This window comes from Zootermopsis nevadensis, unplaced genomic scaffold, assembly GCF_977971745.1.
Source record: "Zootermopsis nevadensis isolate Lab colony 2312 unplaced genomic scaffold, Znev_1.0 Znev_ptg000050l, whole genome shotgun sequence".
NCBI classification, from domain to species: Eukaryota; Metazoa; Arthropoda; class Insecta; order Blattodea; family Termopsidae; genus Zootermopsis; species Zootermopsis nevadensis.
Genome location: NW_028259182.1, coordinates 3,231,083 through 3,258,663, shown reverse-complemented (window position 1 = coordinate 3,258,663; position 27,581 = coordinate 3,231,083). Strand labels below are relative to the sequence as shown.

The following is a 27,581-nucleotide window of genomic DNA, read 5'->3' as shown; positions in this document are numbered from 1 at the left end:
TGTTTGGAAGGATTCTAGTTGATACATTTTTCATGCCGAAACCCTATCGAACAAAAATTTGGACATATTCAAAATTATTTCCGTATTGGTGATGCGTAATAAAGGCAAAACATGTGTGTTAAAAATGCGTTATCAATACCATCATTATCGTCTCTACCAGCATGTGGTCACTTCGGACAATTTACGACGAAGACAGAAGTCTTGACATTGAACGCAATTAAAATTACCACCAATTAGTTGCCAGACAGAAGTGTGGAGATCCAGTGGAAGAATAGTCACATCTGGGCAACCGTTTCAGACTCTCTCAGTGTAGGGAACAAATTTGGGAATTGTACGTACGCTCTTTTATCCCTTTAGTTAACAAATGCGAACATCAGTGGTCATACAAACACATGGAATTGACATCCCATGTAAAATTTTGGTCCAATGGTTCTAGAGTGATAACATAAAAATCAATTTGTTTGATTACGTTGAAAACAGTAATATGAATAGGAAAAGTGTATTAGTATAACACGTGTTTTCCTCAAAACTATTTTAGTTGAAAGTTATCAGGATGTGCTCGAGATGCTTGCAGAAACGCGTCCGTGTTCTTAAGAGAAAACATGGTTTAGTCCCTGCCTGCCTTTCTATTTTTGTGTCTTCAGTGGCTGTACGAACTACAGAGGAAGGAATGCTGTTTGAGGCTAATCCGAAATAGTACTTTTACATTTCACATAATTTGGCAACACCAATGTGACTCAAGGTGGGATGATTATGATACCACTACGCATTATCATATGCGCCTGCGTGATGTCGGTGCCCCCCCCCCATGTCATGGGCCATGATATTAAAGTCTATAGATAATGTTAAAGAACTGTATTACTGCAATGTGGAATTTGAGTGTGCAGTAAAACCTCACTAATTCCGAGCCTCTATAATTTGGACTACCTTAATTTTTAATATTTTATTTACACAGAATGGAGATAATTCCTAAATGAGAATTTAGTGTTATTTACACACTCTGTTTGCTTGAACAAACATCGAAATAACAAAGTATATGATAAAAGAATTCTGTTTGTTTTCGTAACTGTCTTTCTTCATCATAGCTATGATGGTATGCATGTCCTGATACCATTTAACATACTGGATTATGAATACATTTGTTTCCCTAAATGAAGTATGACTTTTCATATAAATACATTCTACAACTTATGCTTTTCATTGTTTCAGACTACCTCTTATCCCAGTCAGTGAGGTTTTACTCCTGTACCGACTATACCTTTCCAATCTTGTCCAATTTTAACCAAATTACTGAGTTGTTACATGATGAGGGCAAGATTTTCTATCACATTTTGCTGCTTCATAACTGAATGACCTAAGAATTTGCTACTTCATATCATTTTTCTGATTCAGCGATAAAACAATTATGGAAATGAACAGAAAATAAATTTAAAGAGCAGTTAAAATGTTGTGACTGTAGACATTTTATATTGGCACTGGTCATCTGATGATACCATAACAAATACAGAATATTAAAAAAAAAAAGATGTATACACATATTCAATTAATGAAATGACAGTTTAATAAACTAAACTATTACATATGTCAGCACTGGCTCTTAGTAAATCAGCGAATTTTGTGTAGGCGTTCAAGACGACCACCAATCATGTCTTCCATAAACACAACACATGGCGATCAATAACAAGGTTAATATTCCATGTCATAAAGTGTATATATCTTTACGGGACACCACTACTCAGTACATTATCTATGTAAGATATGAGGTTTTCACAGGGGTGAGTTCGAAGCAGGTGCAGGGGGGATGTTTACTATCAAGTGGACTAGAGGGCTGCTATTGGTGGGAAGTGTGATATGTCAGAGTTTTACGCTACTACACACAGACTGAAAACGTCAAGCAGTTAAGAGTAGCGTGTAGTGAGTGCACCTCTAATATGTTCTGTGGGTGTTGTGATAATATTCTAGATTAAATCGCTGTGCCTCTGTGAGGTAATCTTAAAGCTGTACCCATTAAAACACATGAAAGCCTGTCGTCTGTTGTTCGTTCAGTGGTTTTGGAACGAATGCTTTTTAGGATCGGTCGTCACTCACCGCGAAATCTTGCGCATGCGCGCATATCAAATTACTAGCGGGGCTTTTCTCCTGGTCTGTGGACTGTACCATGATTAGAAGTGCCTGATGCTTAGAGGCTGGTTTTCTGTTACATGTAAGTCACACATATGCTAAGAGATGGCACTACTACACAAATTATTTTATTTTTATCACTTTCTGCTACTTATATTGAGTTATTAAATTTTTATGAAACAACCTGTAATAATGACAATGTTGGTCTTCTGCGTAATAGGACCAGGCAGATATCAATGTTTTACGGAAAAATACTGTTTTCATCTTATCCAGAGTGTTGTTGGTCAACACCCACAAGGCCAATATCAGCATCTTCATTGTCATTACAACTTCAAATGCGACATATAACCTGTATCAATGATCATAAGAAAGTTAACAAAGAAAATTACAATAAAGATGTAATAATAAACAGTAATATAAAAGTGAGCCTCTACCTTTATTAAAAATATGTCTCTTGGGCAAAATTGGTTGGGTTGCAGTAGTAGTTAGATAAATTTTACAGGAAGGTCTGAACATGTTGACTTAAAATACAAATTGATCATTGAATGCATTTATCTCTTATCGAAAGATACAATTAAAAATATGAGCCATTAGTCTAAAATAATCTTCGCTGTAACCAGACTCGGAAGCGAAACTTTGCATAGCGTCATCAGATCGGACAGTCACTTGACTTCTGGTAACTGTGCCAGCAGTGTACTTTGTGCTTGGAACGCCTGCTGCGGAAGACCAGCTACGTTTACCTCTTGAAGACTCGGAATGAGGTTGATTTTTCACATTATGATCAGAATGGACTGATTTAGGATCGACTGCTGGGTCTGAACTTGCCTCCACATTGACATTCTTTCCTTCCTTCGTTGAATTTAATTCCTTCGGTGGTTCTTGAGATTTTCCCGAACCTTTCACTGACTGCCAATCTTGTTCAGAAATTCGAAATCCTGCACTTAGCTTAATACCATCCTCTGCACTGCCATGATCAGATTCTTGCTCTGAACCGCTGTCATGATGAATGGACCTTGAATCTTCAAGGTTGCCTCCAATAGTATCGAGAGTCTTTGAATTATCATCCTTTTTGGGTAATGGAACATGCCACAGACGTCGGACTACTGAAGGCCGTGTACTGTAAGAGCGCTTGGAGAGAGCCGTTGCTGCTGCTGACCCTAGAAACTGGTTCCAGCTCGATCCTTCCCCGGTGAAACTGCGGCTGCTTTCTGTGCCATCTCGAATGCTACGCAGGTTGCGTTTCACATATTCCAAGAAAAAGGCCTGTAGAAGAAGATATGGAGTTTACTTTTACGCAGCTTACTTGATGAAACAATGAAAGAAGAAGTCATATTAAGTAGCAGAAGACTTAATTAATGTTATATTCTAAAATGTTCACATGTTCAAAAGACTGTCACTGAATAAGACTGAACCCTACCATGACCCTGATGAATTCAGTCCATACTCTCAAACCATTATTATAACATTCACTTTAATAATACCTTCCTATCTATGTCTAGGTCTACAAAGTAGTCTATTCCCTTAATGTTTGCTGAGTAGAGTATTATATGCATTTAACATCTCCAACATGCATGCCTGCCAATCACATCCACCTTGATTTAATTAATCTAATAATATTACTGGGAACGACCCGTTCTTCAAGTGCCTGAGCACCGCGGGTCCCAACTTTTCGTTGGCTCGATCTATAGACATTCGGTAGGACTCCTCGGACGAGGGATCGGCCCGTCGCAAGACCTCTACCTGTACACAGGACAACACAACACAGAAAAACGCGGACAAACATCCATGGCTTGAGTGGGATTCGAACCCACGGTCCCAGCGACCAAGCGGCACAAGGCCCACGCCTCAGACTGCGCGGCCACTGCGGAAATAATATTACAGTGAACAATATGAATCATGAAGTTCCTCCTTATGTAATTTTCTTCATATTCTTGTTACTCATCTTTCTAAGGTTCACATATTCTCATCAGCACTTTGTTCTCAAAAACTGAAAAGTCATGTTCATTCACACATACCATTTCAGCTCCTATTTCTCGCTTGATAAGCTGCTTCTCCCACTGACACAATCGATGATCCATGAGATGCATAATGCCTTGTGATGCTATCAGCGACAGACTGAGCTCGAGTCCCGTCGTTATGCGATACATGTCCATGGTCGACATCCATAATGCACTCAAGCCTGATGCTACGGCCACACTACCCGTCAATGGGCATGTTACATATCTGCCTACACCTGGAGAAGGGGTACGACTCGTCTGCAAAATCAGACACAAGACAAAACTTCTGAATTTAAATTATGCAATCCACTGCATAAGGAATATTTAATACAAGGCAAACAACCTTGCCTGTAAAAAGGAAGATGTTTCGAAACCTCGATCAAAGCCTCCGACAGACGGACCTAACAGAGGACCGAATGGAAGAGGAGAATTGAGGAGGCCATGGACCGAATACGGACCAGAGAGCCATAGAAGAAGAAGAAGAAGGATACATGACAAAGATAATTCTACTATCTGAAATAATATGTAAGATGGATACTGTCAACACACACTTACTTTGCCAAGAGCTGAAGTGCAGATATTGGCAAATGCAATCAGCGAGCCAAATGTTAAAGAGGGTAGTACTTCCTGCGACAGAGTCGGGGAAGGCCTGCTGAAGCTCAGCGCTGGTTCCGTAAAAGTAATCTTCACGAGAGGTTCCCACTCCACCTCACACTCTCTGAAGTCCGTGAGCAGACTTACGACGCTGGGAGTGTATGGCATCAAGGTAGCCATGCAGAGGCATACTATATCCAACAACCTGTGTATCAAAAACAAGTAAAAGTTTCAAAGAGAGATGGAGCTGTCTTGTGAGGTTCTGAGGAGAGTGGTGGTGGGGGTTGTGACATAGTGTAGGCATACCTCAAAATGTTGGTATCTACCTATAAGTCTGCACAACATAATAAAATATAAAATGTGGGTGATACAACGTATTTTCTGTATCATAGATTACTATTGATACTTGCCTGTTCTGAATATTGATCAGATGTGGTGAAATATCTGGATCTTCCATCACCATAGCTTTGAGATGTTGCGTCGAAGCTATCGGTGGTTTCTCAACCATGATCTTCAATAATCTTGGATGAATCAAATATGATACACAGCTACTGAGACACACCATTACAGCTTTCTGAAATTGATATAGACTAGGTAGTGCATCTAGGATTTAATTTGGTGATGAGAATGTATTTAAAAACAATTAACAAGTATAAGTTCTGTGAAGGAATAATGATAGTTACTTTTAATTGAATGATTCAATAAATATACACATTTGTTGTTATTCGTGACTAATTTCCACTACTAAAGATTCTGACTATATTAAACTTGTCAGACATTAACTTTAAATTTTCACTTTGGCTCGGCTTTGATTCAGTTACTTGACGATATAATAATGCGATGAAGACTTCAGGATGTTAATATTCATATTATAATGCCAACATAATTTTTGTAATTACAGGGATATATTTCAGTAACGTATAAGCATAAGAATCTCCACAATTCACGCAAGTTTAGACGACTTACCACTACGGCAAACATGGACTTCTCATGAGCAAGTCTCCACATGTCCTTGAATTGTGAGAGTTCTCGAATCAGCGTGAGGGCCGTCACGGCCAGATCCAAAGACCACTTGTCCAGCGAGTGACGAACGTCCATAACGCAAGCAGTGACGTGTTCCTCATGAATTCCTATGAATGTTATCATCTCATCCAGAAACAAATGTTTCTTTGACTGTAGCAGAATGGTAAGCATTTCCAGTGCAGGCTTGTACACCTGAGGCCAGTTCAGTTCTGGCCAGTATTTTGATCTCTGAAAATACAAATGTGTCACTAAGCCAATTGCTTTTTCCAGTATAACAAAAAGTATGCTCTCTACACTCAACCAGTAAACTGAATATTTATTTATTTATTAAGTGTTCTGTCTGACGACAGGTCCATATGAACAGGATCCTTCCATCCTTTTCTCGGACTGGGACCTGTTCATATACGTTCTTGGCAGATGATCCAGAAGTGGTTTGCCATTGCCTTCTTCTGTGTGTGAATGGAGTAATTGTTGGGATGCCACGGAGGAAAACTCCGTGTTGCCTAGACCACGGCCTTGCCCAACACAAGTTATAAATTCGGGCACCGCCGGGAATCGAACCCGAGACCCCAGGATTACAAGGCCAGCGTTCTAACCGCTAGACCACCGTGGCATCCTAAACTGGATATACATACTTTATTATTATATAATTTAATACTCTGGCTTACCACTATATCTGTTCTGGAGGAAATGGCGCTGTCAACTTTTAGGTCATGTTAGTTTTAAGTTAAGTTTTTGGCTTTGATCAAACTAGGTGACGTTCATTAGGCTGACAGTCCATCTACTCAACAAGATTAAATTGTATACATATTTGAGACACATAACATTCGCATGGGTCCTTGGAATTCATTTCACTTCACCTGAAGATGACCTAATAAGGCCGAAACGTAGTAGTATTTTAATAAATATTGAGACTATATTCATAAAACATATTGTGCAGATGGACTGTCAACTTAATGATTAAAATGCAACAGGATGCATTCCTTAAAGAATCTACGTGACATTAATTCATCTACAGTATTATTTAATCGATGAATTCGGTAACTCCCTGGAAACAGGACACAAAGGTTCAAAACATCTAACAAAAACATCTGCCAGTTCAATCCCATTTTCTCTAAAACTATAAAAAAATACAAATGAGAAATCAGCATTCTTCATGCAACAAGAATTATACTCACTGTGGTTGAATTAACTTGCTCAGTACTTTCCCCTGGCACTGCGGGCGGCAGAAGTTGCATCCACAAGTGCTGCATTACACCTGAGTGAATCATGATCTCAGCAAACTCAGTCTGAGAGAGCACGAGAAGTACATTCATCAAGGTCACAGCAAAATTAAACTCCTTGGGCATCTGTAAGAGAAAAGTTCACATTAAAATGTTCATTCATAATATATTTCATAGTAATAAACTGTGTTTCTCAGCATAAACATTTAGCAGCATCACGTATCACTGAAAAGTTATTTGCGTGTGCGTGAATGCAAGCACAAATTATGTTCATATTATTCTTCTTCCTTCATTAATATATTCATTTGTAATATCCATTATAGTTAACAGAAAATGTTAAAGATTTATGATTTAGTTATTATTATTATTAAGTGTTCTGTCTGACGACAGGTCCATTGCTCTGCCCAAACAGAGCTCTCCAGTTGTCCCTATTCTCGGCTTCTCGCTTTAATTCCTGGAACGTCATCTTCTTTCCTTGTTTAAGGTCGTCGGTTAGCTGTATCAATCTTCTTCCTAGTCCTCTCTTTCCTTCAACCTGGCCTTCGGTGACATCACTCAGTAACCCATTCCTTCTCATAATATGTCCCAGCCAGTTAGCTTTCCTTCGTGTAATCGCCTGCAGAATGCTTCTTTGCTCGTTGACTCTCCTCAATACTTCTTCGTTGGTCACTCGATCCGTCCACCTGATCTTCTCTATTCTTCTCCAACACCACATTTCAAAACTATCCAGGTATTTCTGTTCCTTCTTCCTGAGTGTCCAAGTCTCTGCTCCATACGTAACACTTCACTAGTTTCTTCGTCGTCTCCAAGCCCAACTTGCTAGTGAGAAGTATCCTCTTCTTGACGAAAGATGGGATTATGATTTAGTAACAAATAATAAATGCTAAGACAAACAATGAATTAAAAATAAAAGTGGCTATTCTTAAGAAGCATACTTTGAAACAAATATGGCGCCATAACGAAAGTAACTCAGTTACAGTATAGGATATTTGCTGGTTAAACCAATATTGAAAACAACAGAGTCAGCTTCAAATTGGTATAAGTAAGCCCGTTTGATGCCCCCCCCTCCCCAATCAGCTATCTCTTTTTCAAGTCACCCCCGTGGACAACGAGTTTGACATGCCTACTCTACACATCATGGTGATGATTGGTGGGACAGAAGGTGTAGCTCATACTCATGTTTGACTTTGACACTAGATGGGGTGAGTGGTCAGCATCACCTGGCTGCAGTTTATCCCCTGGGGAAAGAACTGATTACGAGGCTGGGTAGACACCACAACCAGTCTGGATATAGAGGCTAGAGGAAAACCCTCGCCCTGTCGGTAAATGAACGGTTGTCCAGTCTACAGTCAGAAGCTGTACTGACTAAGCTATGCTGCAATTCCTGGTATACGTATCTCCTTAGAACGTGAAATTGGCGAGACATTACAGTCAGGTACATGCGATAGTTTAGTAAACTGAGATTAACCTATCCTCACTGCCAAAATAAGGCACGAGAATCTATAATCACCTGCAGGATGTGTCCTGCAGCTGCAAGGACCTTGTTGACGACTTTACATTTTCGAAAGTTATCTTGCCACCCCTTACACCAGGCCAGCATGTTAAGTAACTTCTGCATCAGACACAGACTCAGAACGGATGTCATGTGGCCACGAGGGACCTTCTCTTCACCCTTCTCATCTTTCATTTCTTCATGTTTTTGTTTCTGCTTCTTTAACTCTTCATGGTGTATTCTATCATCGAGGCTGGGAATACACGGTAAATTGTATATTTCGATTCCCACAATCTGACAGCTTGCTTGCATTAGACAGTCTGCAATGATACTATCTGAAACATAAAGCATAATTACTCTATAATAAACTTTAAGAGAAAGGAGTGTATGAAAGTCTTAACTACAGACTCCCTCCTCCAGTCAACATCTTCACCTTCACTACCATTAGGACCAAAAAGGACATTTAAAATATGGAATTCTATCTATAATTCTGCCTCATGAGCAGAGACCAAGACAGCCAAAAGCCATGTCTGGAGGCGTAAACCACATCAGTGATGCGATGTTCGAGGATTGTTCAAACCACTACAAAGATTTGTATCTCGGTTAATTTAATACTTTTTCAAAACATGCAGCATTCAATGGGATCATAAATATAAATGATTAATTGAGAAAGATATGGAAGGGTGCGGTGTGGCCTATTTTAAGGTTGTATCACATTTTCCTGGAGAGACTGAGGAAATCTCTGTTACGATAATTACAAGACCAAACCCAGGAACTCCTGAATATAAGCAAGAGTACTAACCACAGATGATAACCCACTACAAAGAACTGTACAGAAAAAACAGTCAGTGAATGAAAAATAATCTCTAACTTCAATTACTTCAAAAGCATAAACACAGTAACTAATTTTAACTCACGCTAGTCACTATAACAACCGTTGTTGTCCAGCCTTACAACAGCTTTTTCGTTGAAAAAGCAACTAATAGAGGTACTCAGCGTGGGTAGCGTATCTCCTAAAGCTTGATAAGTCATAATCTCTAAAACATTACAGCAATGTCTGACATACCTTCCTGGATTTCAGGACAAAGCCGGTGCACCAGGCGTAATGCCAGCGCAAGGATGGCTTCTTTGGCACGAATATGAAAAGCGTCGTAGGAAAGCGACAGATGGTAAAGGATTTTATGCAGCTGAACGAGTGTGTTCTTTTCATATTTTATTGAGTGCCTGCAACACAGATTGTCACATTGTAGTTATCGGTGTATTTATTATTTAGTGTTCTGTCTGAGGACAGGTCCATATGAACAGGATCCTTCCGTCCTTCTCTCGGACTGGGACCTGTTCATATACGTTCTTGGCAGATGATCCAGAAGTGGTTTGCCATTGCCTTCTTCTGTGTGTGAATGGAGTAATTGTTGGGATGCCACGGAGGGAAACTCCGTGTTGCCTAGACCACGGCCTTGCCCAACACAAGTTATAAATTCAGGCACCGCCGGCAATCGAACCCGAGACCCCAGGATTACAGTTTAATTAAGCATGCACCACATTAAAAAGCTGGAGACATTAATAAGATTCACATATTACATCACATCCCAACTTTTTATATGAAGAGTATTCCTTGAAGAAATGATAAAAGAGGAAAATCTGTCCAACTACTGTAAGTGCATAACTCCACAATACTAAATTCCATCAGAATTCATTTTCTAGTTCTGAGGTTGAAATACGAGGGTCGCTCATTAAGTAATGCCCCACATTTTTTTCCTCAGAACATATTTATTCAAGATGGCTCAAATTTAGTGACAATATAAATCAATGTTTCCTTTACACATACTATTTTTCCACATAGTCCCCATCAACTTGTACGGTTTTACGCCAGCGTGGAACAAGTGCATGCATGCCTTGCCGGTACCAGCTCTTGTCCTGTGCACGTAGCCATGTCCTCACTGCTTGAATCACGCTCTCGTCATCTTCAAATCTTGTTCCGCGGATAGCATCTTTAAGTGGCCCAAAGAGATGGAAGTCGGAGGGTGCCAGATCTGGACTGTAGGGTGGATGGGGTAGCACCGTCCAACCCAATTTGGTGATTTCTTCCCGGGTTCTCAGACTTGTGTGAGGGCGTGCATTGTCGTGCAGGAGCAAAATTTCTGCTGGATGCTTGTGAGGCCGAACTCGTCGAAAACGCTTCTTGAGGGTTTTCAGGGTCCTGATGTACGCGTCTGAATTGATGGTCGCACCTCTTGGCATCACATCCACAAGAATGACCCCATCACTGTCCCAAAAGACAGTCATCATGACTTTTCCGGCGGAGGGAGTTGTCTTGAATTTCTTCTTTCTCGGTGATTGAGGATGATGCCACTCCATTGACTGCCTTTTTGTCTCTGGCTCAAAGTGGTGTATCCAGGTTTCGTCACCTGTAATGATCCGGGACAGAAAGACCTCTCCCTCAGCATCAAAACGCTCCAACAATTCAGAAGAAATCGTTTTCCTTTGAATCCTGTGGTCTGCTGTGAGACTTCGTGGAACCCATCTTGCGCACACCTTCGAATATGCGAGAGCCTGGATAATTGCAATCACACTTCCATTGCTGACTGAAAGCTGTTGGGCCAATTGTCGAGTTGTGATGCGCCGATCCTCACGAATAATGGCATCCGCGCGGTTCAACATGTCTGGAGTGGTGGCTGTGGCAGGACGCCCAGAGCGCGGCAGATCACGGAGCTCGGTTTCTTCACTTCCTGAAGCTTTAACTCTCTTAGCCCAGCGACCAACGGTGCTCCTATCGACTGCACAGCTTCCATACACAGCACACAAACGTTTATGAATGTTCACCACCGTTTCTTTTTCAGCAACAAGGAATTCAATTACAGCTCGTTGCTTGTAACGAGAGTCGTTCACAGACGCCATTTTAACAGTTCACAACAGCTCCGCTATCGGTTGGAATCATTTGAAACTCCGTACACGAACGCGGGAAACATCAAATCTCAAGCATGTAAAAGTACACTTTTCTATCTTCATTATTGGCTGAGAAAAAAAATGTGGGGCATTACTTAATGAGCGACCCTCGTATGTTGATACACAAATAACACCAGACAACAGATTTTAAAGAGCTGTATATATCGGAAATGAAACTAATCGACTCTTTTGTATTTTTGTCCACTAAATTCGAAAATGACAATAAAACAGCTTAGTTAGTTCATGTTTTGAAGATATTTTGTACTTTGTAAAAATACCATGATGAAGGCCTAGTATGATAGCCACCGATTAGTAAAAATTGGTTAGTTTCATCTCCGATATATTTTGGCTGTTGAACAGCGTAACCTCCGCATTACAATGTAACTGCATGCATTTCACGTACATCACACAACAATTTCTCAGTTTTAAAAAATTATGTTTACAAAAAATAAACACTAGTTACATTCAAGTCTTTGTACTGCAAATTTATCTGCGTGAATAGGTAAAAACATGTGTACCTGCCCCACTTAGTAGTGAGTATCAAACACAGCTCAGCTAGGAGAACAATTGGTTTCATGTTTCCCATGTCCTCCATTTCCTGAATCAGCGCTTCACGCGCATCATTAGCCAAGAAGTACTTATGTCTTGAAGCGAACTCAAATGGCAAGTGTTTCATTGCGACTGTCAGGAAATTTTTCCAGGCATTCAACAGTGATATCACCTGTGAATATTTTTCTTCGCTAGCTGCCTCAATTAGCTGTCCCTTCTGAGACAATGACTCTGCAATAAACTTTGGACAGAAAAGAAACTCAATTAAGCAGGGTTACTACTACACTCTTTTCATAATTCTGATTTTAAAAAAAGTCCATAAGAACAGGTCCTAAAATTTTGGGACAGAAAATCCACATTTCACTTTATGAATTGTGTACAAATAATATACAAACCTTTATCCTTTCTCCCATAAAAATATGTAAATACACAATATTAAACAGTTATGGTAGCAAATACAATAAGGGACTCACCTTAGACCATTCTTGAAGGTAGTTGCCCTCATTAAAGAATCTTCTCAAATTTACTTCTAATTTTGGATCAACTTTTTCATCATACCAAAACAATTCCAAGCTGATAATATCAAAAACCTGGGAAAAACCTTGAACATTACAGCTGAAAAGAAAACATATTAAATTAAATATATTTATTTTGTACAGTCTATACACAAACGTTTGAAGTTTATTGGTGTTGTAAAAATTATATAATATTAAAACATTTTGTTGTATAAAATATTATATTAGCGCTCTTAATCGTAAATACGATTTTACAATATATTTTTTAGCGCTTTTATTAAAACGACATGTTTCGACGGGTAATACCGTCGTCTTCAGGTTTTTATCAATTTAAACTTCAAACGTTTGTATATAGACTGTACAAAATAAATATATTTAATCAAACACAAACATGACGCATATAAGGTACAAAAAAAATAAAAAAAATAAATTAAACTGAATTTAATTCCAAAAGCTAAGTTTTGTTCATTTGCTGATTCAAAAAATTGTTCCACCAGAGTAAACAATTCTGTCATATCCTAACCCCGCATTTGTATTACTTTCAACGCAAATTCCAGCACGTCTCGACTCCCAATCGCAGTACGATGATCACGTAAAGCATTTGTTTCCTTACGCCGCCTTTTTACATGAATAATACTTATATGCTGATGTTTCAGAGCAGACATTTTTTACAGTAAAGTTGAAGTAAATTTTGGAATGCACACAGCACAAATGCAACTAACTGCGAAACACTAAATTAACGCAAAGCCGCTCAATAAAACATCCCATTACGAATTAGTTCAACAACAATTTATGGGAAACAGAGGTAATATGTGTTTATTAAGTTTTGAAGAACGGTCACGTACTGTACCTTTATGCGTAAATTCAACTGGACATACTGCAGCAGGCATGTACCTTACTTCAGATTTCTGACGCCAACTATCATTCTGCCGATGTTTCACGTGCGTCTTTCAGTTTACAAGCAGATCAATGAGCATCTTCGGTCCTAAATTGGGGCTTCGACTATGGCCCGGCACTTGGCTAGACCCAAGTGTAAGGAAGTTAATATTAATAACTCACCTTGGACTTTGGAAGAGTGGTGCGCAGAAACCATTCCAAAAGTCACTTCTGCTTCGTAAGAAGTTGAGCACAAATTCCTTTTGACCAATCCAGAGAGCATGGATTAGGTTCATCACAGCCTGATACAATGGACCAGTAACCAAATCAGGATCCTGCAAAATAATTGCATAATATTCGACAGTGTTAAACGACACGGACATAACTTTTATTAATCCGTTGTTACGTGTTCATTATCATTTTGTCTTGGACAATGATGACCTCAGCCTGAATCTAAGACGAATGCAGGAACCGACACTTTCGGTGAATGGAAGCACCAAGCAGGTGGTATTTTCATCTTCCTTTCGATGGTAGGATAACACAGAATATGACAATGGTGGCAGTCAGAGTAGACATACAGTTTAATGTGGAACCCAAATCAGACTCTTCGTTACAAAAGAGGAAAGGTGAATGTACACAGGAAAGTGTGAAGTGAATCTGACCTTGTGAACAGACGGCAAGCAAAATACCCCTAGATCACAAGGCCGCCCCTTCATTAAATTCTTTTAACATTTTATTACCACAAGTTCTTACGTTACATTCGTCATTCATTCGTATGAATAATGCCAGCTCACACACATATTACAGCCATCTAAATAATTTGCCAACATGAAAGATATCAGATCATGCGCATATGAAGGAGAGTTTCTTGGTTAATTTAAAAGTTTGTTGCAGCCGACACAGCAGAATAAAGTAATATTAAATATCCCCTTCTCAGCTCAATATACTAAAATGTAGAGTATAAAGGAAATTTAAATTAAAAGATGTGTGTTAGGAGAGAGAATTTAATTACACATCAAACTACTGGCATTGCTTTGTCAACTGCAGAGATCATACGCCTCAATTAAAAACTGCAATATCATTGCAGTGGCCGCGCGGTCTAAGGCGTGGACCTTGTGCCGCTTGGTCGCTGGGACTGTGGGTTCGAATCCCACTCAAGCCATGGATGTCTGTCCGCATTTTTCTGCGTTATGCTGTCCTGTGTACAGGTAGAGGCCTTGCGACGGGCCGATCCCTCATCCAAGGAGTCCTACTGAATGTCTATAGATCAAGCGAACGAAAAGTTGGGACCCGCAGTGCTCAGGCACTTGAAGAACGGGTCGTTCCCAGTATTCCAGTATATCATTATGAACAACGCGTTTGAAGGAATATATGAAACAGCAGCCAAAAACTTATTTTAGCTATTAATCCAGATTTTGCTTGACACAATTTAGGAAAACCAATGAAGACCCGGACTAAAGTTCTTTTTCTGGCTTCTGTCAATTGTACCAGGCAAGTTTTATGATAGTCTTCTTTAAAATATGGTAACTGGGGATTAAAAAGAAAACACACACAGAATATGCAATGAGCTGGATTAGATCTGGACCAGGCATCTACTGAACATGAAGCAGGAGTGATCACCACTATAATAAAGTGTTATTACAAACTGGACAGTTTCAAATTGGGCTATGGGCAAAATTTATTTATTTATATAATGAATTCTTCTCGAGCTAGCAGCCGTGTTAGGTGGTTTAATGAAGACGGCTGATAGTCCGAGAAGAATTCATTATACTTAGTCACCACAAAAGCTTCAGATCGTACATTATTTATTTATTTATTTATAGTTTATTTGGAGACACATGAATGTAAGTAATAAATTGGAAAATAAGTGGAAAGAAGTTGTCATGGCCTAATTGAATATACTATCCTGCTACTTGCCTGGACGGAATGAGGAAAACCACGATAAACCTCGGTATGGATAGCCAGTCTCTGAGCCAAGATTTGAAACTGGGACCCTCCCAGATATGAAGTAGGAGTGCTAACAATTTGGCCACAATGTTTAGTGCTAGAGGCAAATATTAGGCAAATATAAGAATACACAAAATAATTTTCATTACCTCTTCAATGCTGCTGAGGACAGAGCAAGCGAAAATAAGACAACCGCCTTGCGTATCGTCCTTCTTCTGTTTCTTCTGGAACATACGTTTTGACTCAGCAGGATGGTGCACATTCAGAAACGTGTCTGCAAGTGCAGGCTGATGCTCTATACAAGACGTCACCAACTCCAGGAGGGCAACCTTGAGGGCAGGACCTTCAAGTTCTGAGTTGAGACGAGCGATGAACGTGTGGCGCACAACATCTGGCTTCATTCCCATGCAGGACATAAGAGCCTTAGGCATATCCTGCAAACATGTCACGTAAGACATAACAAGGAGTACTAAGCTGGACTAATAAAACACAATTTGAAAGTATAAACCCTGAGAAAAAAAATTCATGACACAAATAAGCCAGGAGTAAATAATTATTACAGGATAGGTGAGGCTGAAGAATGCCTTGTGAAATGATTCATCCTGTGAAAATGGCAGTGGATGATGATGGTGATCATAATGGTAATAATGTACGAGGCGCGTCCACAAAGTAAGTTTCCCACTCGTCCCACAGCTAGCAAACCTTATATTGCGCGAAGCGACTGTGCGTACGTGATAGAGCAATGACGTAGCATGGCGCATGCACTAACGGTACTTCCCGCGTTCTCACAGTAGCATCATTGCAGCTGTTGAAGATGGAGGTTCTTATTCCAGCTCCCGCCGACTGTGAAGTGCGGTCAGTGATAACGCTAGGCCGCACACGGCTCGACGGACAGCAAGTCTCCTGCAGGAGTTCAGCTGGGAGGTGTTTAATCATTCACCCTACAGCCCGGACCTCGCTCCCAGTGATTTCCATCTTTTCCTACACCTCAAGAAATTCCTGTCCGGTCAGCGTCAGCGTTTTGAGAATGACAGAGAGGCGGAGATGGTTGTCACACAGTGGTTCCAATCACAGGCGGCAGACTTCTACGACACAGGTATTCAAAAGTTGGTCCCACGGTATGACAAATGTCTCAATTCCGGTGGCGAATATGTTGAAAAATAGCTGGACACTTGCTGTATCTGTTGCAATAAATATTTCCATGAAATTGTGTTTTGTTTCTGTAAACGGCCCCAGGGAAACTTACTTTGTGGACGAGCCTCGTAGCTGAATTTTCATGTACTCACCACAGCAAACCTCCTCAAAAGTTTCATGGCTAAAGGCGGGAGATTGGGGTTGAAACAATGATATATATAGTTGGCCACTACCAATACAATCTTCAAACCATGTTTTTGAGATGGCTGTGTGTAGATGCTTTGTTCCAGTGGGCAGGGATTTTGTTCTTCCTAAAACGCATAAAAAGCATATTTTTATGCTTAAAGAATGGGATAAATTAAAACATGTTTATTATATTCTTGAAGATAAAATGAAAGATGGCTTCAATATTTTTATGAGAAATATGAACACAACTGCACCTTGACTGAGTCCTTAAGGATCATAAGTCTGTTTAGAACTGATAACGCCAGCTGTACCACTCGAATGAACGTCAACCCACGTCCGGCTGCCCAGCTTACTTGCTGCTCCATGAGAGCCTGAATGTAGTGGTCACCTGCACAAAAAAAACACTTCAAGCTGATATGTGTTTCACGAGTAAATCTTGCAACTCTGCTGGAGCAAACGCAGGCACAGAATGCCCGTGCAGAGGCTCAAGAGATAACTACTGAACGTGCCACTTACTGGCAGGTAGCCACTTGGGTGGGACTCACTTTTATTTTTAAGGTAATACACAAAACAATTAGATCTGACAGGATCCCGCCACCACACACATTAAAAATAAATTATTTGATAGTAAGAACACACTGAAAAAGACACAAAGAAAACTAAAAATTGTTTTGCAGCATTCATGACAGGACAATTTGACACAAAACTTCAAAGTATAATTTATGATTTTTCTTCAAAACAATTTCAAAAGCTGGTAAAATTATTTTGTTCTGGCACAACCTTGAAGTTTATGAATAGCACCCTCCTTAGTCAGGGGAGCTGAGGGAGGGGTGGTATCTACCACCATTTTAGACAGAACAATGAACATCAATCAGAATTTCAATTGCACAAACTTACTTAAAACTACAACACATTAAGTAGAAGTCAATTCTCGTGAGACATGTATAACAACAACAACTTCTGTGGCGTGATGACAGATGTGAATTAGGGTTGAAACAGTAATTCCAAAAATTTTCATGCATAGTTCAACACAAACTACTTAGTTACTAAACGGAGATTAAGAATGGAAAAAAAGTTGCCAGTTGTAAAACAGCAAATTTTCCCATTTGTGAAACAGTGTCAGGTATAATAAACATTACTGAGTGTTTTATTTCTGCCACTGTAACACAGCATTGATCAGATCTGGTTACGAATCTACAGGTACGTACCCTAATTGCCTTTTTATGTTTAACCTTCATCGTACAGGAATAGGGAATTTAAGTTTCCATATTACACAGAACCCCACTTAACGGTACCTGCACCTTGTCGTGGTGGTGGGGCTCGAGTACCTCAGTGACCCCAAGAGCTACTGGTAGGGCCTCCCTAGCCAGATTGGTCGAGGGGGAGAGGTCAGACTAAGACAGGTACCCTGGTCCTCCAGGTTGGGGGTTGGTCGCAAGGCTAACAACCTCGCACCGTAAAAAGGAAGATGTTTCGAAACCTCGATCAAAGCCTCCGACAGACGACCGAATGGAAGAGGAGAATTGAGGAGGCCATGGACCGAATACGGACCGGAGAGCCATAGAAGAAGATAGTTTTAGTTCTATTTAATGGTTCAGCAGTAGGTTAATGCGATGCATAGCCAATTCAATCATGTGTAGGCCATGTTACTTGAACAATACAGGTTATGTGATGGTAGCCATACCTGATCCAACAATCCGCAATAATGCAGCCCCCGCATCCAGGAACAGAAGGCTGTACAAACATGCTCTATACAGAATGCAGATTGGGTGACTTGCATCTGCAGAAGATTCTTTGGAGAAATCCAAACTGAGCAACTGATGGATCATTTGCATACAGTTCAGTGCAATGATTTCTCGATCCCCCTCATCCACGTAACGCCAAAACATGTAGTTTGGGAAAACATCTCTCAGCATGAAAACCACTCCGGGCAGCACTAGACGGACTCGGCTCTGCACCGCATCTTCGTCAATGACGGCAGACGAGCTGTTCAAGTCCTCCACCTCAGATCCCGGCTGAAAATCGGTGGAATTCACCTTAAATAAGACTTTAATTCTAACATGTTATTCAACTAGCAAACTTGCAAGTTCTCACTTGATTTTAGATACTCACATTCTCTTAATTATGAATTTTGTAATTCTTACTAAAGGTATTGGAAACATTAAATAAAAGTACAAATTACATCATCAAATAGAAGTATCAAAAGCGTAATAATAAGCAGATGAGCAAATCCACCATTGAATGTGTCATTGAAAAGGTTGTTTTCATTTACCAATGTTGTAAATCAAATGGAGATCAACACCATAAGATTTATACCAAACTACACAGTGCAAGTACCCAGAAGACAGCCGCCTTCAGTCTCGCTGCCATGAAAACCTCAAATCCTACTCACTAAACCACCATTACAAATATCGATATTTTAATATCTAAGAACGTCAGGTCATTTATTCCAACACTCAATTACCTTACCTTCATCAATTTATGTATGAACTTAAGATAGCTTTTCAACAGAGGATAAGTCCCATACGACCGCTCCTGTGTAACTACCAGAGTACCCAACATGAAGAGGTTGATATGTTCAGCGCGGATACATTCCATCAGAGTTGGGTTGTAGTAATAGAGACCAGGAAGAAACTGCAGTTTGGAGATACGAGTACACACTTCTTCTGGGAAGAAGGCTAGCAGTGCCATCATACAATCCAAACAGGATGCCAGAAGTACGGATGGAGGATTTGACAACTGGCAGAATCTGCAAGAGATCAGCACAAAAATAAATTACCAAGTGCAAAAGATGTTCTTGGAAGAAGTGAGATTTCAAATTTTTCACAGTAGTAAATATGAAGATGACAGCCCACATTCTTTCAAATGTTTCAGTTCATGATGAGGCTGGTAAGAACTGTAAATGAATAATCATCCTACACAGGAAACAATATCCAAATTTAATTTAAAACAAGTACAAATTCTGACTACTTTAAATTTGTAACACGTAACCTAAAATTCTGAACTGTCTCCATGTTTGTAGCAACTGAAATGTAAACAGTAATGTTTGTATACTTAAGTATGGCATTAGTTAATATATTGAATTCATTATGCCCTTCTGTATCGAAAAGTAAATAACCTTAATGTTCTACATAACGTTCAAACCACCTTGAATTTCAAGTATCCGTCGCTCCATAATTGCTGAGAACTGACATATGTTCATTTGACATTTCTGACTGGGAATGTCCTAAAGAATAAAATCTGCAAGTATTGACAAAAATTCACCAGACACCCTGGATAATGTGTGATAAAATATTCTGTAAACTCATCGAAAAATAAAATGGTAAATGGAATGCCTGTATGACGTTCATAAAGTCATCATTCCATGACATATGACGTAACCGGCTGTGAATATACTCGTCTTTCCATAAAGAAGGGTTAAATACACCAATAAACAAACAAAACTCACCTGTCAGCCAACACAAACACTGTCTCCAGAGGGCCTATCATTTCATCTGTTATCTTACATTTTGAGTTCAGAAGATTTGTTAAACACTTCAGCGACGATATGACATTATTTAGTGTGCTAGAACCGACAGCAGCCTGCACCTGAAAGCACGAAATGACTTTAATTCTTTAAACCAAGTGCAGGATCCAGAAGGAATAATGGAATGAAATAACAAACATTCATAACAAACGTAAAAACAGCGTGATCACAGACAATAAAGAATCTTAACATTTCAAAATATTTTGAGGGGTTACACAGGGAAGTGTTTTAACTGTTATGTTGCTCAGAAGGGTAATGAATGAGATATTAAGACGAAAAAAGGACAAAAGAGTGGATTACAAAAAATTATGGTACATGCAGATGACGTAGGTACATGAAAGAATTTCACAAGGTTGTTGCAGTGTGTAATGATTTTTGATTAAATGTCAGTTTAGGTAAAGGCATATTTACAAAAATAAGCCAGAAGAAAAGGAACAACATCTACAAAACAAGAGTTTCATTCAAGTAATCACAAACAAAACAAGGAACACTTGAAATTGGGCTTATAAAACACATAATAATGAAGAAGTATTTGTATGTCGTGCAAAGACGACAACAATAAACATATGGAATTTGAAAGCTTTAGCCTTTATCAGCGGTATATCACTGTTTACGTGCAATCCAGCCGACTGTGCCTGCCATGAGTCGCTTTAGCGTATCACTGAACTGCACTGAGTAATGTAACTCATAGCAACAAAAAGGTTAACAGTTAAACAGATGGACGTACCTGTGATATAAGTAAAAGCATTTCATGATGCACAGCATAGAAGAAGTTGAATCTGCATTTCCAAACAATGCTGGATGGATCTTCTTCATTGAAAATGCCCTTTGTCCCTGATTGAATGATGAATGGTACATGTTTCATGGGTTGATGTGCCGTGGTTAAGTGCCATTCTCCCGGTGGGTTCTCAAGCATGTTAGTAGTTAGCACTCTTGGTTCTAGCACCTCAGAGAATGCAGGCAAGCAGCTTAGGTACTCCATCAACTGTAGATTGATAGAAATGTAAAATGGTGCAATAAAATGAATATTTATCAAAATAAAGGACTTCAAACACATTCATACTCGCACACAAAGAGAAATAAACACTAGAAAGGAATGAAGAAACAAAGACTACAAGAAGCCAGAGAAAGGGAGGGTAGAAAGAATGACAACAAAGAGTTATAGACTGCAGCCTAATCTGACTTCATTCCTGCACAAAAGGAAACAAAAAAAAATCAAATCTGTGGCGTAACAGCTCCAGACAGCCAAAGCCGACTAACTTGACTGCTGGCTTCACGTTCACATGCCTAAGCAGAGGTGAACGATCATCCAATCAGATAGGGGGTGACGTGTGGTCAGCACGACGAACCCCCAGCCATTGCTAGTTTTCCTGACCGGATTACGCTACTCATTGTAGCTCCCCAATTTCCTCACGATGCTGGGTTGGCATCGGTCCCATACACTGGTTGAAAATCTCATGAGAAAATTTATTCTCCCCCGAGACCTGAACCAGCGCGCATTCCGTATCACCGGTCCGAAGCATGATGCCTCAGACTGCGCGGCTACGGCGCGGGACACAAAGGGAAACAACTAATGACAAATTACTTGCACTTAACTTTAAAAACTCCTACCACTGGCTAGGAGCATTTTAAGGCTCTGAACAAGAATACCATGTAGGTTTCAATAATGCTACCAATATTAACAGATGTTTTTATAACAGGGAATTAAAAAGTAAAAGTAAAGAAAAGCTGTACCACTACACGCCATGCAGGCGCTTGGGGGGAGTGGTCAGCATCACGCCCTAGCCACGCTTTACCCCCGGGAAAGGACCCCGGTACCCATTGGATAGGAGGCTGGGTGGGTCCCAGAGCCGGTCTGGACGCAGAGGCTAGAGGAAAAATCCTCTGCCCCCGTCGAGGACCGAAACCTGGTCGTCCAGTCCGTAGCTAGTCACTATACTGACTGAGCTACACCAGATCATATAATAGGGAATTAATAAATACAAAGTTGGAGTGAAACACACTGGCAAGACATTCACACCCAATGTTCCTGATAATATATATGGACCAATCCAACATTTATTACTAAAATAAAGATAATGTTGCACTCACGACACGGATGTACTTGGGTCCACAAGCTGACAAACATTCAACGATCCTTGAAAAGACTGTGAAGTACTCTGGAAAGTGTTGAGCTGCCCCTTGAAAAAGCACGTAAAGTCCTTGGTCGTGAGGCTTCTCAAAGAATTCCGCGATGTTGTCGGCTTGCATGAGAACAGCTGCTGTTACGTTGTAAATGCCATCAATAACATCCAGTCTCTCCTGGTCAAACTTGCTTGTGATTATATATAGCATTTCATATACAGTTTTGAATGCTATGTTAGAAAACTTCGCTGATTCCTGAAACAAAAGAATTAAAATACCTTCTCACGGTACAAATATGTATTTAGTTATCAATATTTATATTAAAAGTCTAGTGGTTACAAATGACTGTTATTACAAATTTTGTGTTTTTAGAATAGCTGACATATTGTATACTGACTGGATCTGACTCCATCAAACTACTATCTTTTTAAATCAATTAAAAAACTTTATGGGACCAGGAATTTCAAAGCAATAAAGACAGAGAAAATCATCAGAGTTTGAAAGGAGGTATGAAAATTCAAGAATGACAAATTTAAGGTTAGCATAGGTTTCTAGTTAATTCTTGAAAAATAAATGTATCAATCAGTAACCAATCAATTAAACAAACCATACGAAACTGACCTTAAACATTTTGTGTCTAAGAACCTGTTCCAAGTACACAAAGCAGTCTGCTTTGAGAGCAAGCCCCCCAAATCGCCGATAGCTATCAAACAATTCTTCGCCACTTGGACCACAGAAGTTGACAAGCATCCAAGTCATGTTAATGGGGCCATGTTCTGACTGACTCCCAAGCTGCAGAATGACCTCCTCTAATTTCACATACAGACTCTCATCCCACAACTTGCCACTTGTGCCTCTGTGAACCAAAAGAGCAAACTACAGAAATTCTAACAACACACAGCAAATTAATTATATTATAATTCTTCTGCATGTAATGTCTGTGGAATTTCAATTATTAATAAAAACTGCTGATACAAGTAGAAAAAGTACATAAGAAGCAACAATATAAGACAGATATGTAACAGTCAGTTAAAAGTGAATGCATCACAAGCAAACGTGTGAATGTAGGCTGAAGGTGCGTAAAAACAATGTTTTGGGGAATATATTTGGATGTAAGATATGTGAAGTGAAAAAATACCAAGAATATTACATACTGAGGAGCTTCATAATTTGCAAATTTTCATCTAATATTGTTGATTAAATTGAGAAACGTAAGATGGGCATATATGGTGGAAACTGGAAATACATATAAAGTTTTGTTCACAAAACAAAGGGAGCCAAATGATGGGGTTCTGTGAACATGGTGATGAACTTTTGGATTTTATAAAAACAGGTACATTCTTTACCAGCTGAATAAAATTTTCAAAGAATACCTTATCCCATTGATGTGAACACCTGTAATACAGTAATATATTTATTTATTTCCGTCAATACACAAACTTAGTTGTTAAAATTGGTGTTATTAAAGTTAAACTTTAAAATTTGGCGCTTATCATCGCTATTACGATGTTACAATTTTAGCGCTCATTATTTTATTTTATTTTATTTTATAATAAATATACATTAGTTTCAAAGACGAAAATAACCTGAAGATGATGCAGTTGCATTGAAACATGTTGTGAAATAAAATAATGAGCGCTAAAATTGTAACATCGTAATAGCGATGATAAGCGCCAAATTTTAAAGTTTAACTTTAATAACACCAATTTTAACAACTAAGTTTGTGTATTGACGGAAATAAATAAATATATTACTGAATTAGACACAAACATGACGCATTTAAACTACAAACCTGTAATACAGTTATACCACAATAAGACACAACTTACAGGATTTCAAATGCACGCAGCACAAGCAAGACCTCCATGTTGCCAATTTTCTGAATGATGTCTGCATGACTTTCATTGAGCAGCACCCCAAACAGATGATAGTGACCAAAGTTATGATGCTGAAACAGATTTATTGTTGTGTCACTGTTTTGGCTTTATGCGATATGTAAATGTCAGTTCTAGAATGTATTCTGAAAACATGATAAAATTTGAACATATTTGCAACAGTAAATACAATTAAGATTTAATAAGCATTTTACCAAGATTATCTTGAAGAGCTTTAGGAAGCTTTTGAGCTGTAATTCACAGCTATCAACATACAGCAGCAAGTTCTGTACAAGTTCCAGCTCTTCACGTAACACAGCCATCACCCACAGGTTCTGGAACTGATCTGACATCAAAGTGCCATGTGTATCAGCAGTTGGATAATCAAGATTCATCAGTTTATCCAGCTGCGATATCAATGAATCACAGAATACAGGTTGTTCTTCAAGACTAAGTATGTTTGCAAAAAGCTCCTGAAAATAAATAAAATTTCTTTCATTTTTTTTTTATTCACTCAATGATGCTTTGCGTTGAAGGGAAAAATTGTAGGGGGAGACGAAGATTGGAACATGTGACGCAGATTTTTGAGGATGTGGGCTGCAAAAAAAAATATGTGGAAATGAAGAGAATGGCGAAAGTGGAGGACCTCATCAAACCAGTTGAAAGACTGATGACAAAAAAAAATTGCTTTATCATCTTTATAGGTTATAATGGTTACAGGACATCGCAGACATGAATCAAAAGTCCTAACTGTTACACCAGGGGTGGCCAACCCGCGGCCCGCGGGCCGCATGTGGCCCGCCTTGAACATTTTTCCGGCCAGCTAGATTCATCACACTTTTACAAAATATATTTATTTTATAATGGCCAAAGTAGTGAAAACCAATGTATTAAAAAAATACATTATTTGTGCATCCATATATTCAAAAATTATCTGTCGAAATTATGAGAAAAAATTAACTTTGATTTTAAAATAATATTCTTGCGAATATATGACAGATATTGCCTGTTTTATTCATGAGTTTACAGTTATGAGTTCGCAGAATAATTAAACTATATTCTGCGAACTCATGATGCGCGTGCATCTTGGAACATCTAATATAACAGGTTCTATGTTTCACTCTTAAGTGCCCTCAGTGACGCAGTGACCATACCTAGATACGCACAGTTGATTTTTTATATTTAATTTTTAGTGCTATATATTTCTTTACAATGTATGCTTAGTATCATTATTATTATATTATCTATGTTTAAATGTAAGAATAATAGTAAACACAATAATAATAACTCATTATGTTTCAATTTTTCACTCCAAAAAAATGTCTATAGTGTATCTAAATCTAATATGGGGATATATAATTTTATATGTGGCCCGTGGAGTTATGATGCATTTCCAAAGTGGCCCGAAAGATCATTTGGGTTGGCCACCCCTGTGTTACACAGTAACTTTGTAATATGCAAATTTGGAATATCAATTTGTGCAGATGGAAATTAACTAAAATATAACCTTAGTTATGTTCAGAAAGAGAGACTGATTTACTAATATATATATTGTTACTCTTTCGGACTCAGCTTTCCAACTATACAAAGAAACACCACCCTGTTCTCAGACACCATAAATCTATGTTCTTCCCTCACACAGCAAAACAAAACTAACTTTCACACCGTTAAAAATGGTAGTATCAACAATATGTGGTGAAACTAACAATTAAAACCTACCTGATAAGGATGTCCCTTGTCATTGTGGAATGTTAAGAGAACATTTATACACTTGAGGAGAAACAGGCGTTCACTCCGGTAGAAAAGCCATATATCTGACAACAATACTGTTGTTCTTGTTTCACTTCCAATAAATTCTTGTAGTCCTTCTTCTGCGCCACGGAACTCATACAGAAGATAGTTACACATGAAGTCCCATGCCTGATTTATATCAAGTCCCTAGAAAATATGGGGAAAAGGCTGAGCTGTAGTGGTTTCTGTTTTATTTGACAATGCATGATAACAAATAACATAATTATGTTCACCTGATAACCTTAACCATGTCATGCTATTCATTATTTTCAGACGCTCTTAAAGCAATTAATTTGAATACTCTGTAAATACCATATTTTTGTTTGATGGTGCCTGTCTTCTGTGTTGTTGCTTTGTGTACTGTCAGAAAAGATTTGAACTTGGCAGTGTGGATGATACCCTAACAGCAAATGTGCTTTCAGTAATGTAAGTCTTACTCAAATTATGCCATATAACTTACCAAGAATCTCTTGAGTCTGACAGTAAATTTGAAAACTGAATCAGACACCTGGGTTTTGAATTTTGCTTCACATTCTTTATTAGGATCCTTAAAATGATTCAGACCATTCTGGAGTTGATCATGAGCTCGCTTCAACTCGTGAGAAACAACATCTTCTGATGCATTTGTGTTTGTTCCAGATATTATTACCCACAATGCTTTACTATAGCTGAAATAAAAGGAAAGGCAAAATATATTATTGCAGCTTCTACACCTATTCTTTTTGTGGATGACATTAATATAATAATCGCATGTTCCACATCCAACTCACAATGATTTATGGAATGCATCCACCTCTAACATAAAAAAATAATGTGTATTTCACTCTCATCCCTAATTTAAGGACACATTACTTTGTAGAATTTGAAGTTTTCATGGTGGTGAGTCTGAATATGGCTGTCTTCTGGGCTGTTGCGCTATGTAGTCTGGTAGAGGTTTGCTATAGTTTCAGAGATCCTTGCTGCTTGAGGCAGACTACATGGCACAATAACCCAAGAGATAGACATCTTCAAACATTACTTCATCCTTTTATAAGCCAAGTCTGCTGCAGATATACATCCATATCAATTAACAAGTAAAATTTAACAAAATAAAATGTTTCTTTATATGCACGTAACAAGGCTGATTCAATATGGTCTAGTGGTTAGAACATATGCTTCATATTCACAGGTTTCTAGGTTCTGACTGCTGTCACTAACAGCCATTATAAGAACATCAAAAAAGTCAGCATAACAAATAGATTATATGAATCCTGAAACATCAAACAATACACATGTACAACACAACTATAATGTAACGGACACTAAAAAAATAATTTTCCAATTTGTTTTAGCTTTTCACAATAACCCATGTTATTTTATGAAGACTCAAAATATGTTTAAATATAAATTATTATTTATAACCTCAATTCACAGACCTATTTTACATGCATACAAATATATTTAATTTATTTAAACTGGTACTTTGGTATCTCTAGCAAACACCAAGTGATTAATGCCCATAATACATACATTATATCGCCCTTAAGTTCCATTATTTAAAAATGAAGTACTTCTGTGCATAGCTTCATGCGTAGTCCAAATTCAAAATCGGAACACAACCTCAGATTCTCACAGAAAAGTCAACTGTGATCACATATCACCCGTGCACTATGTGCTTTGCTGT

General features: G+C 38.7%; 1 protein-coding gene across 1 annotated transcript; it reads right to left on the bottom strand.

Moving 5' to 3' along the window:
* Positions 1-2,538: 2,538 nt before the first annotated feature.
* Nup188 (nuclear pore complex protein Nup188) lies at positions 2,539-27,567 on the bottom strand. Its single transcript, XM_087361024.1, has 25 exons — positions 27,428-27,567; positions 26,379-26,586; positions 25,847-26,065; positions 24,343-24,600; positions 24,083-24,201; positions 22,875-23,109; positions 22,221-22,508; positions 20,857-21,114; positions 20,052-20,191; positions 19,073-19,352; positions 18,288-18,618; positions 16,858-16,991; positions 16,570-16,728; positions 15,433-15,717; positions 13,520-13,671; positions 12,419-12,560; positions 11,915-12,186; positions 9,517-9,674; positions 8,469-8,785; positions 6,914-7,084; positions 5,679-5,963; positions 5,123-5,286; positions 4,674-4,917; positions 4,137-4,376; positions 2,539-3,384 (listed from the first exon to the last, which is right to left on the bottom strand). Exons 1-25 carry the CDS (start codon positions 27,448-27,450, stop codon positions 2,680-2,682), a joined length of 5,787 nt encoding a protein of 1,928 aa, XP_087217150.1. The 5' UTR covers positions 27,451-27,567; the 3' UTR covers positions 2,539-2,679.
* Between the last annotated feature and the right edge of the window lie 14 nt (positions 27,568-27,581).

Bases quoted from the DNA above. Each gene is read 5' to 3' on its own strand.
- Nup188 (XM_087361024.1), bottom strand. From the start codon at position 27,450: ATGGAACTTAAGGGCGATATAAT. The intron at 19,353-20,051 runs GTGAGTTTTGTT...GATCTCTTGCAG, and splicing joins GTGTTTGTGTTGGCTGACAG to ATTCTGCCAGTTGTCAAATC. The intron at 16,729-16,857 runs GTGCAGTTGTGT...TATGCGTTTTAG, and splicing joins TCCTTAAGGACTCAGTCAAG to GAAGAACAAAATCCCTGCCC.